The 16,698-nt window shown below is 44.0% G+C and overlaps 1 protein-coding gene and 1 long non-coding RNA gene across 2 annotated transcripts in view; one reads left to right on the top strand and one right to left on the bottom strand.

The window, feature by feature from the left end:
* The window catches only part of HOATZ (HOATZ cilia and flagella associated protein), a 152,753-nt gene that overhangs the window by 25,472 nt on the left and 110,583 nt on the right, over window positions 1-16,698 (top strand). Inside the window, exons 2-3 of the mRNA XM_069225013.1 lie at window positions 6,633-6,671; window positions 9,138-9,208. Coding sequence (XP_069081114.1) covers window positions 6,633-6,671; window positions 9,138-9,208 — 110 coding nt within the window. The remainder of the gene's footprint in view (window positions 1-6,632; window positions 6,672-9,137; window positions 9,209-16,698) is intronic.
* Window positions 1-16,698, bottom strand: part of LOC138285284 (uncharacterized) — a 227,285-nt gene that overhangs the window by 135,019 nt on the left and 75,568 nt on the right. Inside the window, exon 2 of the long non-coding RNA XR_011201559.1 lies at window positions 14,552-14,619. This is a non-coding gene — a long non-coding RNA (uncharacterized lncRNA). The remainder of the gene's footprint in view (window positions 1-14,551; window positions 14,620-16,698) is intronic.

Below are 16,698 nucleotides of genomic sequence, written 5' to 3'. Positions count from 1 at the left end.
GTCCCATATCCTTAATTCCCTGTCAAAAGGGGCCCGTTTAAGCACCTGTTTACCCACCTGTTCCCAGATCCCGGCAGTAGTTCTCACCAGATAAGATGCAGAGGGGTCAGATCTGCCCCCATACATGAGAACATGTGCCAGTGCCCTCCCATCGCACATACCAGTATACAGCCTCTTTTCCCAATTATCCACCTCTGACATCCATTGCGCGGCACACTGTAGCTGCGCTGCAAAATAATAATATCCTATGTTAAGGATTGCCAGTCCCCCCCCCCAGATCATTCTGCAGAACGGACAGCGTCACTCTACTTCGCCTGCCCACCCATACTAGAGAGACCAAGAGGCTATCCAAGCGTCAAAAAAGCTGAGTAGGCAGTGGATACAATGAGTTCTGTACCAAATAAAGGCACCGGGGCAAAAACACCATCTTTGCTACTGCTGCCCGGCCCATAACAGAAAGGGGCAACTTATTCCAAAAAGCTACTGAGCGCTCCAAACCGGCAACCACCCGCTGAACATTGTTTTCATTATACACATCCACGGAACCGGCGACCCAGATACCCAGGTACCGAAAGCACTCAACCTCCCAGTGCAAACCCAAATCAGGGAGTCCAGCCAGAGGGATACCAACCAGAGATCCCAAAGGGAACAAAAGTGTTTTTTTCATATTGATCTTAAGACCAGATACACCCCCGAATACCTTCATTCTCTGTAGTAGCTCCGGCACCGATACACAAGGATCTCGCACATATACCAAAGCGTCATCCGCATACATAGAAATTACATGAACAGCCTGACCCACCGGGATCCCCCACTGTGCCAACTCCTCACGAAGCCAAATCGCCAAAGGCTCCACAGCCAGAGCAAATAAGAGTGGCGAAAGCAGGCACCCCCGTCATGTATCCCTACCAATCTCCCAGTCAGCAGACATCTCTCCCCCAACACGCACACGAGCTGACGCGCAGTATACAAGAGTCGAACCCAAGCACGAAAGCGGGATCCAAAACCCGTTCCCCGCAGCACTTCCAATAAATATTCCCATTCAATGGTGTTGAACGCTTTCTCCAAATCAAGAGACACTAAAGCCATCTCTGACTCCAAACCCTGAGTTTCATGCAGGACATGTGCCAATCTACGTAGGTTAAGAGATGTACTCTGATCTGGTATGAACCCACATTGGTCTTCGTGTACCAGACCCCGAATCACTCCCCTAAGCAGAGTAGCCAAGATTTTACAAAGTACCTTGATATCACTGTTCAACATAGTGAGCGGTCGATACGAAGATGGATCCGTAGCATCCCCACCCAGCTGGAGCAACAAACACACTATCCCTTGACGCATGGTGTCTGGCAACTTACCACACACCTGCGCTTCCTCAAACACCTCCAACAATCTCTCCCCGAGTGTTGAAGAAAAAGCCTGATACATCTCCACAGGAAATCCATCACTACCAGGAGATTTAGATCTCGCCATTGCCATCACAGCCTCTCCCACCTCCTCTACCGTAATCGGAAGTTCGAGCGCGTCTCTGCTCTTATGGTCCAACCTCGGCAATCGCAACTGCCGCATAAACTGCTCCACCACCCTCCCGATGGTACCATGCCAGCCCCAGAAACCCTTGAAAGTGGGTTGCCAATTCCATGAGAATGTCCTTACGTCCCGTGAGGAGCACTCCCTCAGTATTCCTTATGCTCAGAATCGACGGGGCCTCCACCTCCAGTTTCAAAATCCATGCTAAGAGTTTACCTGACTTATCACCTTCGCAGTGCAACTGCTGCCTATACCCTTTGAGAGCTGTTCTACTTAGTGTGTCCCAACATGCATTCACCTCTTTATACAACCTGAGCTCCTCCCGCCTGGCTGCGCTCGACTCAGATGGCTGTCGCTGCACCTCCCCCAGTTCCCCCTCCAGAGCCGTAAGGTCCTGCTCCAACTGTCTACGCACCCCTCCCACCATGCTTATGCATTCTCCACGGATGACAGCCTTCATATCCTCCCATTCCATACGGCGAGACACAGTTGTGTTCCAATTTAAGTCCAAATACTGTTTCATGGCAGCGCCTACCCATTCTCGACATCCCTGATCAGACAACAAGTCCGTGGGCATAAGCCAACCTCGAGCCTCACAGGAAAGAGTCTCGCCCCACCTCAACTGAAGCCGAACCGCCGCATGATCTGATAAAAACTGACCCAGATGAGTAATATGCTGAACCTGCAAACCATCAAGGACCCCCAACAGAAACCTGTCCAGTCGAGAATAAGTACCATGTGTTCTTGAATGGCAAGTGTACTCCTTACCTTCCGGGTGTCGTTCCCTCCAACTGTCCCAGAGACCCAATTGCACCATCACATCCCTGAGAGATTGTACCATTAAGGGTTTTGTTCCCAACTTTGGCGGGTGAAGATCAAGCCCTCCGTCTATCACACAATTAAAGTCCCCTCCCCAGACCAAGGGCTTATCTAGGCTATCCCCTAAGATCTCAGGTATCCTAGAGTAAAAGACAGAATCATCTGTATTAGGAGCGTAAACATTAAGGATAACAATGGGTAGCCCATTCAATATGCCCTCAACCATTACATAACGACCCTCCATATCCTCACTGTACACATGGGTAAAGGGAACCCCGGGGGCCACCCACACAGAAACTCCCTGTGCATAGGAAGAAAAGGAGGATGAAAACATCTGCCCCAGCCACTTCTTGGCCAATTTATGCGCCTCCTCATCCGTCATATGAGTCTCCTGAAAACAAGCAATATGAACCTTGTGTCTATGAAGGAACGTCAGTAAGATGTAAAGCCCCCACCCCCAGGATACCACACATCGTGTATTACCCTCCCCAGGACAACACAGAGAAGGACAACTTACATACCCGCTTCCCCACCCGCACTGTTGAATAAATTGTAAACTTGAACAAGAGCAAACCCCCTCAGCCCCAACCTACTCCGGAAATACAGTAAAACAACCAGAATATACCATACTATAAGTCCAGTCCATAGGTGCTGCCAGGACAGCAGCCTAAACCCCACCCTACCACAACAAATGGCCTACCACATCTGTGGAGTGACTACCCACTCCAGCATCAAATCAACACATAACCAGTATCCCCCCAACCCGAGGACCATAACACGAAAAGTGGCCAGCGGCCAATCTCATCCCAATCCCATATCCGCCCTCTAGGACCGCCAGGTGACAGCAGACAGCAAGAACAACAGTCAAGTCATCTCGGCATCCACACCTGCCTCCAAGCTCCGCTACGGGTCTGTGCCCCCATCCGATTCCACAGGCACCACTGCCATTGTTCCATCTCGCTGTATCTCCACCCTATGGCCAGCCTCCGCCAACCGCCCTGAACCATGTGATCTCCAGTCCTGACTACCGGAACCCGATGCCCACCTGGCGGCGCCTCCAGATCCCTCCGGTCTACCAGTCCCACATTTCCAGCCAGTGCCACACCTCCTCAGGTCGCTCAAAAAAGTGAGACTTGGCCCCCGACAACACCTTTAAACGGGCCAGATACAGGAGCACGTATCTGATGTTCATGGCTCTTAGCTTTGCCTTAACCTCCATAAAGCTTTTACGACAGTTCTGCACCTTATTGGTGTAATAAGGATAAATTGAGATCTTGCAATTCTCGTATATCGCCTTATCCGACTCCCGCGCTGTGCGCAGAATACAGTCCTAATCCTTATAATTGAGCAAGCGTGCGATAATGGCCCTAGGAGAAGCACCAGGCAGCGGTGGCGCCACAAGACCCCGATGAGCACGCTCCACCACAAACACTCTGGATAGGCCCACTAGCTGCAACACATCCTTGATCCAGCTCTCCACAAAGGATTCCACAGTCGACCCCTCTGCTTGCTCCGGGAAGCCCGCAACCTGACATTGTTCCGCCAGGATCTACCTTCTGCTTCCTCCAGCCTCGCCTCCAGCCAACCTACAGTAGATGTGGCCTGCGCCACCTGTGACCGCAGTGTCCCCACCTCAGACTGGAGCGCCGCAATGGAACCTTCAGCCACCTTCACCTTGTCCGACACCTTCCGAAGATCCGCTCTCAGCAAGTTGACCTCCACCGCAACTGTCTCAATCTTGCCCTCCAGTGCCACCCTGGAGCCCTGAATAGCCGCCAATAGCTCCGCTCGCGAGGGCTCACCAGCACTCAGAGATGCTCCAGCTGCCTCTCCACTCACCTCCAATCCCGCCCGCTACCGCAGGGGAGCCACAGGGGTAGTAGACTGTTCCATAGTATTACCCTGTGAGGGATCCGTTCGCTTATGTTGCCCCGTGTTACTCCACACAGGGCCTAGACGCGACTGACCACCTTCTGCAGCGTCCACACAGCGGATACCCCAAAGCAGTTGCTGCAATACCCCACTCCGTACACAGAGCCCAGGCAGAAGGCTCAGACGGCCGCCAGCCTCACCAGCAGATACGAAGCCAGCTGTTAACACACACCAGCAAAGTCAACGCAGGAACCACAGAGAGGGGGAGGCCAGAAAAAGCAAGGAGATAACCGGGCCGCCAACAGAAGCCTCCATGGGCTCTCTCCACGAGGCTCGCCGCCCCACAATACAGTTCCAAAAGGCCAGAGGGCCAGAAGGGCAGTCCACACCTCAGGGCCCAAAAGGAACACAGGCGCACACCTCCCCGCTCGAAGTACCGTCTCCAGGCCTGCAACGTCCAAGTCCAGCAGGCTCAGCACCAGTACCTGCCACTCAGGGCAGAAGCCAGCTCCAGAGGCGATCCAAATATCAGGCCTCTCATCTCAGACCCAATCCAAACGGCATTGTCACTGCCTATGGTCCGCCCCCCAGCCGCAGGGCCCAGAACCCTCCGGGGTGGCAACGGGTGCAGCTGCACAGATATTTTTAAAGGGGAGTGCACACCTCTCCAAGCCCCCCCACAACCGCTCAAAACACTCCTGGCCCCGGTAAGGTGCTGCGCGGCCCAGAAAGCTCCGCCACGGCCCGCAGGGTCGTGCGTGCGGATCCGGCAGTCTCCAAAAATGGGTTCCGGGGCACCGGAACTCTAAAGCCGTCCTCTTGCGCCAAGGAGAGTGGATCTCCCAGCCCGGGGGAGCTGCAGGACCGCTAAAGAATTTTGCCGAGGCGGGAGCGCACTAGAAGCACGTCCCGTCGGCCATGTTCCTTGGCCACGCTCCCTTTGTCCAGCTTACAAGGCCAGCAGATGATGATGGCTATTCCTGCTTTGTCGTAAGTAAAAATTAGAGATCACAAAGTGGCCCTTAGGATGTTAAAAATGGAAGCAGACCTGTGATTTTTGCACTCAGTCATTTGTTGATGGCCATGTGGCGACTTACGGCCAAGATTTGCGCTCCCCAAGTCTAAATAACGAATTTTGTTCTGCTGATGTCTGCGTTTATGATGGAATTTTGCACATTACTTAGAATCATTTAAAAATGGTTTTATCTGATTTTAGATTCAGTTGGTGTGTTTCTATACCTCAAAACAGTTTGTACACCCCCTAGAATGCACAATAATATTCTGATGCCTAGACTAGTGCCAAAAACAGGTGGGTTACAGAGCCCTTATCAAGAATACAGCAACATTGTATGTTAAAGCTTATGTTGAGTAAAGCTTTACAAGTGCTTTATGTTCATCAGTTGCTACTGAATCCCAGGTCAGTGTTTGCTACGGTGTCTACCAGTTCATTTCAGGTGATATTGGGGGCAGGTGGAATTAGGACAACCCATTTCCAAAACAGAGACACCTGCTGGTCTTCAAAGTGCAACCAGAGATTGTAAAGTGATTTATTGTTTATGATGTATACATATTTTGTTCCTTTCTGATTTCATTTATCTTTGTCGAGCAAGAATCTTTATGAATTTAGCAAAGCACAGACTTATATTTGACGTATCTTAGGCAATTTTCTTTGTTACACAGGCCACACTTCTTATGAAAGTTTCATAGTTAGGCCATGACTCTTATAGAGACATCCACCTTCTTCATCCCACATGAAGCCCTGCATCTATATATGGGTTCAGTGGTTTTCTATGTAACAAATAGTTTTTATGAAGAATGAAGAAACGCCCTTTGCACTAGGAACGTGAAGAAACATATTATGCCAACATTTGGGACTGTAACGGATAAACAGATCATACTCACCTCCTACTCCACCATGTTCCCACTTTAATTAGCTTAACACTGGCTTGCTATTTTTTTTATTTTGCATCAAATAATAAGGTTGAAAATCGCGAAGCATGTCTTAACGACACTCTAGCAGGACTAATAAGGGTGTCACTGAAATCGCTTACTCTATACACATCGCCTTAAAATTCACATTTTTAACAGATTGAGAACTGTGCTCCACTGTCCAAAGAAATATGCTTATTGCAAAGGTTTTTACAGTGGATACATAAGGAAATATACTAGAAAATTCCAATAAAGATTGAAAGAGTAGATATTCTTGTTTGTGCCTCTTGTGCTTCTAATGCAGCTTCTTCATTATTTTGCTTTATTTTGTGCAGTACGGTTTTGCTTTTGTTTTTATTTTTTATAATGCTGCAATCACTAATGGTTTATTTTCTGTCGTTTTAATTTTTCTCTTTTCTTTGCAGGCGTTTGTGTTTTATTATTTTGTATTTTAATTTTCCATCTTTTTTCAATATTTCTAGAAATAAATGTTGCACCTCAACTTTCACCATTTGACCAAAGTAAGTATTACACTGTCTAGACTTTTCTGAATTCACTGATGCGTGGTTTGCTTTTTTCGAAAATCTGCAATAATTTTCGTATGCAATTATTTGTGAAATGTCATATGATGCACACTAAATAACAATATTAGTATCCCATACCGATGCCAAACTGCTATATCAAGTAGTGTATTACTTAGTTACTTCAAGGAGTATTTCAAAACTTTGAAATTAAACCCAGCCGGAGACATACTATTTACAAAGAAATTAGATGATATATTGTCCAACCTCGGACATAGAAGACTGGATCCATGTAGATTCTTTAAGATATTAGCATAAAATGAATCTAAGTGAAACTCGTGTGCACAGTAGTTATTTAGAAATCTGTAATGATTCTGCATAGTCGACTATTTTCATATAGAAAGACTCATGAATAATAAATTGTTGTGTTCCACCACCAGTCAGTAAAGACTCAAAAAGTTTGGCGAGCAAAGGCAAATTTGATGATTTTGATTCTGTGGCACTAAAGTCGACATAGAAACATGCAAAAAAGACAGTACGTGTGTTGTATATTTTGATCTCTGAAACAGGATCTCTTATATGTGAGGAATGGCAAGTGTTGATAGAATATGTAGCATTTGAAAAGCCTTCACAACAGTGTTGAATTTGTTTAGCCTAAGACTATAAGCCATTTATAAATACAAAAGAGCCAAGGGCGTATCTTGCTCAAAATGTTAGAGGGTGTGAGTCTGAGATTTCCCATCAATAAAAAAACAATTTTAAACCACTTTGTCCGTGCCCTGTGTGAACTCTATTGATACATACCCAACCATAGGGGCAGCGTTTATTCACAGCTCCTAGAGTTCAGCTCTACGGTTCACTGCCACATGATCATGGTAACACACAGGAAAGCAAATGTACATAGCTGTTAAAGGTACCCAAGTCTTACATGAGACCCTACGACAGTGCAGACTTTTTGCCAACAGCACTTTGCATGCTGGTATTTTAATGACCATGCATTTAATAGAGAAAGCATAATTCTTTTGTTGATTGCAAATGCATGGCCACCAAGTGGCCCGAACCATGTGTGACAATCCCCTGGACACCTTCATCCAGTGACAGCTTTCTACCCCAAAATACTTTCCATGCTGCAATTATTGAGGTCACTTATAAAAACAAAACAACAAACCCCAGGATGCAAATTGGTGGCCCAGATGCCAGTAGCACCTGAAGATTACAGAGCGTGAGGCCAAAGTCATGCACGTTTCAAACTATTTTTATCTAAATTTGCCTGAAATATGTGCATCCCTGCCCCCTTGCCCATGTCTCTTTTACCCAATGTTTGTCTTGCCCTATTTTGGTTTATCTGTTTTCCTGGCTCAGCACCTGGTACCCAATAATCCAAGGTCCAATTACATACTTATAAGATCTGTGCTGCAGAGTCCTTGTGTTCTATTCCAGTGCCCTTGTTTTGCTGTTCTAGGTCCAATCTCCGTTTCAGTCTCGGTGTGTCCTTGTACTGATGTTTATGCTTCCCTAGAACCAGAGCCTGCTTACCCCTGACGCACTGTCCACCTCTCCATGTACCACTGTTTGTGCCTCCTTCTCACACATACCATGTCTCTGTCCCAGGTAAGTGGTGTACACTGCCCACAAGTAATGTGTATCATATACTCTTTACCGGTCAGTGAGGCTAGGTAGAAAAGAATGTTTGACTTTTTATGGACTATTTTCGTAGGGCTATGGTGATGGTCAACAACAAGAAAATATAAGTTAGAGTTACTTTTCCTATAGTAGCTTGATAATACATGCTGAATTCTTAACTCAAAAAAAATATTCATCAGTTTTAAAAAATAAAGTATTGTATTTAAAAAGAGTGACAATACGTGGAAGAGAAGGATGTTGGCAATAATATTTTAAATTGTTCACTTGCTATGTAGTTGACCCTATTAAAAAAAATGATGACATTTTTGGAATGTGTTTTTATTTTCACTTATTTTCATTTGTTTGTACACAATCGTAAGCATTTGAGAGTTTGAATTAATGTTAATTTTAAGCCATTTTTGGTATTATTCGAACATAAAGTGTTAGTTTCTACTTTTGAAGTATTTCTGTAAGTGTTATTATTTGAAGTTGAAGTTTGATTGCAAGAGCCAGTATGACCCAAGTCTTGCTTGAACTATAAACCGTGTCAGTTCTGAATACCATTTTAACTTTTAGATGTTGTAGGAATACTGACCCAGTTCTTGTGTGAATGGCACAATAATCAGTTAGTTGCATAACATGCTGTATTTGACTTCTATCTTTGTTTTGTCGGGGGGAGACACGGGGGTCAGTGTGTGTGTGCGTGACAGAAACAGGGATGGATATTAGGAAGGATTCCCTACCATTTTCCTTCTTTGCAATCAGGAACTGCTGATTTTGAGACAAAGCGACTGACTTATGAAGAATTCTAACCTGAGATAGCTCACAATTTTTGTTTTTCAGAAATTGAACAGATTCTTTTGGAAACTCAAAAAGCACTGAAAGCAGAAGAGAAGGCATATTATCTTGAAAAGGTACTGCTAAAAAGATTAAATAACTAATACAATACTTCTTTAATCCATGCTATGGAGTAAATTATCAACTGAAATTATGCAAGTTGTTCCACTGTCGTGGGTGATCACATATTAAATTAGAATTTTATAGGAAAGACAGTGTTTAATTATGGCAATGAATTTCCTTTATTTCATGACATGGGAAACGTTTAATCTTTTGTTTATCACTAGTATTGTTTGGCAGTTCTGCAAACATTTTCTCTTCTTTTTAAATTTGAAACATTACTATGGATGAGGCATGCCTTTATTTATCTGTATGTTACTTACACTAAACATTTATTATGGACAGTTAGGGGGTCATTCTGACCCTGGCGGCCGGTGGCCGCCAGGGCCACCGACCACGGGAGCACCGCCAACAGGCTGGCGGTGCTCCAACGAGCATTCTGACCGCGGCGGTTCAGCCGCGGTCAGAAGCGGAAAGTCAGCGGTCTCCCGCTGACTTTCCGCTGCTCGTTTGAATCCTCCATGGCTGCGGAGCGCGCTCCGCAGCCATGAGGATTCTGACCCCCCCTACCGCCATCCTGTTCATGGCGGGAAAGCCGCCATGAACAGGATGGCGGTAGGGGGGGTCGCGGGGCCCCTGGGGGCCCCTGCCGTGCCCATGCCAATGGCATGGGCACGGCAGGGGCCCCCGTAAGAGGGCCCCGCAAAGTATTTCAGTGTCTGCCTTGCAGACACTGAAATACGCGACGGGTGCCACTGCACCCGTCGCACCTTCCCACTCCGCCGGCTCGATTACGAGCCGGCATCCTCGTGGGAAGGGAGTTTTTCCCTGGGCTGGCGGGCGGTCTTTTGGAGACCGCCCGCCAGCCCAGGGGAAAACTCATAATACCCTCCGCGGTCTTCTGACCGCGGAGCGGTATAATGGGGGCGGAATTCTGGCGGGCGGCCTCCGCCGCCCGCCAGAATCAGAATCACCCCCCTTAGGGGTGAGCTTTGAGAGATGCATTATTCCTTCAGTATTGTGAGTTTCAAATATTTTAAAATTTTATTGTCATGTTCTAGCATGAAGTTCCTTCATCTGGCAATTTAAATTTATCTTTTTCATGCCTACTGTTCTTCAGAAATGTTCTATTCTTGTGTCATTTCTCTGCTAGTAGAGGGAGCAATGTTTGAGTTGCTACAATTTACAGAAACACATTTTTCCATGTGTGCTAAATTAATTATTGTTTTCTCTTGTACCTAATGATCTTCAGAGATAGCTTCCTTTCCCACAATTCTGCATTGTCTGCCCTCTCCTTGCCAAATTACAGTTCTGATACTTCTATACATTTGAGTTTACAGCTCTATTTAAAACTTTACCAACTGATAAACTGAACACTTTTCTTTATCTATAAACTTATAATGATAAATCTATGCCATAGCTGCCTCTTTCAGAGTTGTTTATTTTCTCTATCAGCCAGGCCTTATCAGTTAATCTAACAGTGTATAACATTATGCTTACCAATTTACATTGATACTTTTCTTTAGTATCTGCCAATACCCAAAACAAATTTCTGCTGTCACTTAAAAAATAGTGATTTTTTACCATTTGAAGGCTAATTCACATAGTAACATTTTCTTTGATCAGTAAATTTACAAAAGATGGAATATGTTTACACCAAATGAATATATCAACAAAAGACCGGTTCAGGATTCCTGCAAGGCTTGGCTCACCACTGCTGGTGTCAGCTTACAAAAGAAATGTTCCTGAATTCATGTTTTCACAATGTGTGAAGAGCAAAATAAAAGGAAATAAATACTACTTGTAGAGCTACTTCAATCTTGAGGAATACTGAATGTGAATATGTATATGTTCATGTAAATATTTCAATGCAAGAGTTTTCCCATCCACAGGCTTCACTCGACGCAGGTGTATTCACAAATTTTACTGTACATAAACATTCAGGTTTGATAAGGGGTGATAAGTAGGTCTTGATTCTAATTTTGGATAAGTTAATAACCTCTGCTCCTAATATGTCCCTCTAGTGGGAACTCGTAGAGGAAGTTTCTTAATTAATAAGGTTCTCATATAAAAGTAGGAGATGCTCGGAAGCATAATGTTAGTAAATTTATCTAGTAAGATTATTGTAGAGGTGTGCCTTAGTGAAAAAATAGTTATCCCGGGAGAGTGTTATTTGAATTCCATATTACTTAATAGAAACCAGAGCCAGAAGAAATATAAGTAGTGATAATGATCATTGACATACTAAAATATGATACTGAAACCAATAAGGAAGCATTCAGTTACTAAGGGCCCGATTTAGAGTTTGGCAGCAGGTGTTACTCTGTCACAGATTTGATGGATATCCCGTCTGCTGGATTATGATCCTTTGATAGCCTATGGAGCCTATGGATATACTTGATGTTTAAAAACAAAAAGAAAACAAAAAGATTTGAAACCCAAAACATATTTAAGGCTGCTCTTTGAATGATAGTTCAAACTGAATTGGGGAGCTTTATAGCTCTTAGTGTAGTGTTTATGCCGGTTGACATTTCCTGCTATGGCTTTTACTTTATTAGTCTTGTGAAGGCAATTTATACTGTAAAGTTATTCCTTACATTAGTGTTAACAATCCTGTCTTATGTGTTAGGGTGGACAATATTGAGTTTCAAATATTGTCCAGCCAAAGTATTGTATCCAAAATATTGATTACCACAATTTCATGATGGTATATATTTATAGGTAAATGTAATTTAATTTACATTCTTAATTCCACATCTGTTTATCTTGAAGATATATATCTTTAATGTACTTAGATGTGGTGGAGTTAGAATAGTAAATCTATATTTACCTATACATACATGGTTCATGATATTGTACTAGAGAATGTTTTGACTATAATATTTTTGGCTTTACTCGATGTAATGACATTCACCTGGGTGGTCACAGCTAGTACCACTGCAAGGTATGGTCACTATTGTGATTGTGATTGCATTTGATGTGGTCATTACTGCAACAATGGTAACAAAAACTGTTTCTCTGCACTTTTTCATTCCTCAGAAGTAGCTCTCTTTAGAGAAAAGGTTGGCGACCGTGCAACAGATAATGGTCCCTGCTCCCTTGGTCCAGTGCTCAGAATTTGTGAACCTGGTCAATTTTTATAAACCATATTTTAAATATGCTGAAACATTCACACTGTCTGACGAAGAATGGCCGCTTAGACACCAAAATTGGAATACCTTTTTGATTTTATAGACTGCATTATAATCTGGGTGAAAGACTGACAGATGGACCCACCACTGTTCATCTTCTTGTTTAGCTGTAGATGAATTCAGGGAGTGTACAATTCTAGCATACACATTTATGAGCACTTTGATTTGGGGGAGTATCGTCATTCTTCCTAATGCTTTAAGTCTTTCTCCTACTCTAATTAACAATTTTGTCCTGTTATTAACTCTCTGTGTTTAAGTAAAACATTTGAACTTCACATAAAGGCTATACCATTGCAGTCACATTCGTTTGAAATGTGTGATGAAAAATTATAACATTAAAAATAATATAGATGCTAACTTGTTTTGTATAGACCTTAATGCCTGAAGATCCAGGCCAAGATATTATTTGCCCTGCAGGCTCTTGCAGCGCTGATTATTAAGCCTGGGTGACATTGCGAGATATTCCCATGCGCAACGCATGAGCACTAGCAAAATGGCGAAACCATATGCATAGAAAGTCTACACAGGTTAATCTACACAAGTTATGTTCTTGGCATACATCCAGTTTTACAATTCTGCAGTGTATTTTCTACTGCAACCCAGTCTCCCATGAGGGATGATTACACAAAAAATGTAAAGGTAAGCCAAATGGATATTATGTAAAATACACAAATCCCAAGTATCTGGATTTTTCCGAGATTATACTCCTGTATAAAACTGTGGACTGGGTCTCCTGCTTACTCTTTTAGAAATTCAAAACTGCAAGAATTAAAATGTAGAAAAAATGCCGAACTAGGGGCCAGATGTAGGAAGCCGGCAAATTGCGAGTTGCAATTTGCGAGTCCGAGCGACTCGCAAATTGCAGCTCACAATTTGCTATGCAGAACGGTGTCTCAGACGCCGTCTGCGAGTCGCTATGGGGTCGCAAAGACCCACCTCATTAATATTAATGAGGTGGGTCGCAATTTGCGCCCCCATAGCGACTATGGGCACTCACGGGGATGGAGGCCTGCTGGGAACAGCAGACCTCCATGTCCGTGACTGCTTTTAAATAAAGCAGTTTTTTTTTTCAAAGTGTAGCCCGTTTTCCTTAAAGGAAAACGAGCTGCACTTTGGAAAAAAAACGAAACCTTTAGTTTCGGTATTTTTTCAGGGCAGGTAGTGGTCCCTTGGACCACTGCCTGCTCTGAAAAAATATATTTGGGTCCACTCACAAAGGGGAAGGGGTCCCATGGGGACCCCTTCCAGTTTGCGAGTGGGTTACCATCCACTTCAAGTGGATGGTAACTGCGACTCCATTTGCACCACGTACGCGGTCGCAAATGGAATTGCATACCACTGCGAGTCGCAAATAGGAAGGGAACACCCCTTCCTATTTGCGAGTCGGAAATGCATTTTGCTAGTCGGTTCCGACTCGCAAAATGCATTTCTGCATAGCAAACACACGTTTGCGACTCGCAAACGGCGATTTTCGACTTTTGCGACTCGCAAATGGTTTGCTACATCTGGCCCTAGGTGACCTTGTCACACACGGATCTGGAGAAACTTAACAGCTGTGGTCATGAGAAGTCTCTTTAACCAGCATCTGCGCTTAAGGTACTGGAACATAAAGTTATGCTTTCTCTCCTGTTTAAGACCTTAGACGCTTACTAAATTGTAAGTCGGGAGCATGTGGAGGCTGCCTTTGTAGTTTGTCAAGTTGCTCCAAGTCATGAGACACCAGAACCTTCGTCCAGTTCTAGCTTTTTTTAGTCAGCCGCTCTTAGGATTTTGGTACTTCTATGTTTTTCCTCTGTAAGTATGGGCCTTTAATTCACAGAATACACTGGGTTATTAGCTGAAATTTGTACAAGATAAGGGTTCTGCTGATGGACAGTGGTATGGACCTTTGCGCTCATGTTTCGTTGCTCTTTTTTAAAATCTTTAAGTATACATTTTTAAACCCAATCTGTTGATGAGTGTGGTTCTTTGCACCCTCTCTTTTTGGATCTGACTGTTGGACTGCTATACTTTTCTCGCCAGGCTATTGTTCTTCCCAAAACATCCTACATAACATACATATATAGTGAGACTCTTTCTGAGCATGCTTCAACCATTGCTCTTTTAAATTGTTATTCACATTCACTTTTACCCACCACACCATACAGCGTAGGTCAGTAGGTAGCCTACCTTAATCATTGGCTTCCTTCACTTTGAGTGACTGCACAAATCCTGTGCACATTGAACCATCTTTCCAACTGAAGAGAAATGAACTATTTTTAGACAAAGTGTACTTTAAATACCGGCTAAATATTACATGCAATCTTTATGAAGTTAATAAGAATTTGTGACATTCATTGCAAGATTGCAGTTGCCTGCAATTTGAGGGCTTGATTATTTAGTGGTTTACTCTAGACTCCTGCACAAATAACAATAGTAAAATGCACCGTGTTACAAAAACAATTGTTTGGGAAACATTACTAGTAAAACAGCCGTATTGGTGTATGTTTTTTATTTATTTATTTGTTTTTTATTGCAAGCACTAAGCGAGCATTAGGCGGCCACCGTGGGGTGACTGCATATTTAAAAAAAACTTGTGGCATATACTTCCCAATAAAATAAATAACCATTGCTCCAGCTTGCAAAGGCCAGACCTATTGGCTTTGCCTGTGCTTGTATTCGGAAGATGTGAGCCGATGTGTTTTCAACAGTAATCACGTAGCTGAAAAGGGCAGGCTCTGTTCAATCAGCACTTTTCCCGCTTGTGCTCATGTCGAGGAGCCAAGTCTTCTGCACTGCAGAGGGGCCGCCCTTCCCAGTGGTACGGCTCCTGCTTAATGCTGGTAGTTCGAGCTGCGCAGCAGTTAATAATGTGATTGATGGTGACAGTGTATTTAGTTAATGGGCAGGTCCATTCCTGTAAGGGGGAGCCGAGCAGCAGGATGGAGTGTCCCTGCGCCCTAAATCACTGCAGATATTGGCAGTTGTGAGAGGTGGTCAGGAAGCTGATAATAATGGACGGACAAGCGATCCAACATAGCTGGTATCAATTCTGCCTTAAGACGCTTAGTTATTTTTCGGATACACTGGAGTGATTGGAATGCGCGGCTTGGTCTCCCAGGCACTCTTGCACCGTGTGTACAAGCAATGCTTTCCTTATGCCTTCTGTTCTCATCTCTTTTGTAAGATGGCCCATACTACTTTACGCATAGGTTTAACCTGAACTAAAGAGGATTTCCTCTACTTTGATTTCAGAAATGTATTTATTTTTGTTTTAGCCGTCATCGGGACTTGAAGGTTCACGATCTCGCTGAACTTTGAATTAGTTTAACATGTATTTTTAAAATACGTCAGACCTAGCTATATGCTTCAATTCTCCTCCTTTTATTTTAATGTGATTTTGAATAGAGCTGGTTACACTTCTCAGTCATTTCAAAGTGGATGGAGGAAAATGGAGCAGAGACAGAAGAAGTGTTAGATATTTGTAGCCCGAGGCACAAAATGTGCGAGGTTGGCAGGGAAGGGAGTTGGTAGTGAAGGCTTGGGATGGTCCTGTGGGTGTGCATTGACTGTACACCTAAAAAAACAGTTGGGTTTTGATTCAAGTTGGCGAATCAGGTTAATTTCTGCTTTCTGAGCATGCACATTAGTGCAGTGCTTTTTTCAGTTTCAGATATTTCATGCCAGGGTATATGATGATATCATGCAGTGTCATGTGATTTGGCCCTCCAAAGATACTGATCTCGTCAAAATCTCCCAATTCTAGTTACATTGCTCCCTTTTTGGAGATCATTAGTGTGAGAGATTAACACAAGGTGAAAATAGCATTTTCCTCTTGGAATCCTCCTTATTTAAAAGCCAAGCAATTTTCAGGACGTGTTTGCATTTTGGACCCACCTAGTGACATTTTGATGACACTTAATGGGTGTCCTCTAACCTCACCTTGTAGAAAGGTGTTGAGTGGCATGCTTGGTCTGGATTAGAAGAAGTGGAATGTGGAACTGGGCTCTGAAATTAATGATGTGAAATTGTTCTTCAGCTAATAATGACTGGCCAGGCCAGACCCCCAAGGATAAAGTCCACTGGGGTTTCTCAAGGGTCAAGTGACCACTGCTGGGACCAAATCATGGACTGTGTGGAGGAAAGGGTGGAGGAGAAGAACGCCTTGATGACCATGATGCTAAAACAGTGGAAGCCTGTCGGCGCATTGCACACTGGTTGATAAGGGAGCCTATTATTAAGGCTATAGTCACCAGGAACTCATTTGTTCGAATTGAAGCAATCATGCAATTGCAGATTTTGAAACAACACACAGTAGATCATTGCAGGGAAGCCCC

This window comes from Pleurodeles waltl, chromosome 3_1 (genome assembly GCF_031143425.1).
Source record: "Pleurodeles waltl isolate 20211129_DDA chromosome 3_1, aPleWal1.hap1.20221129, whole genome shotgun sequence".
Classification (NCBI taxonomy): Eukaryota; Metazoa; Chordata; class Amphibia; order Caudata; family Salamandridae; genus Pleurodeles; species Pleurodeles waltl.
Note: the sequence above shows the minus strand (reverse complement) of the source record. Positions and strands in the feature narration are given on the sequence as shown.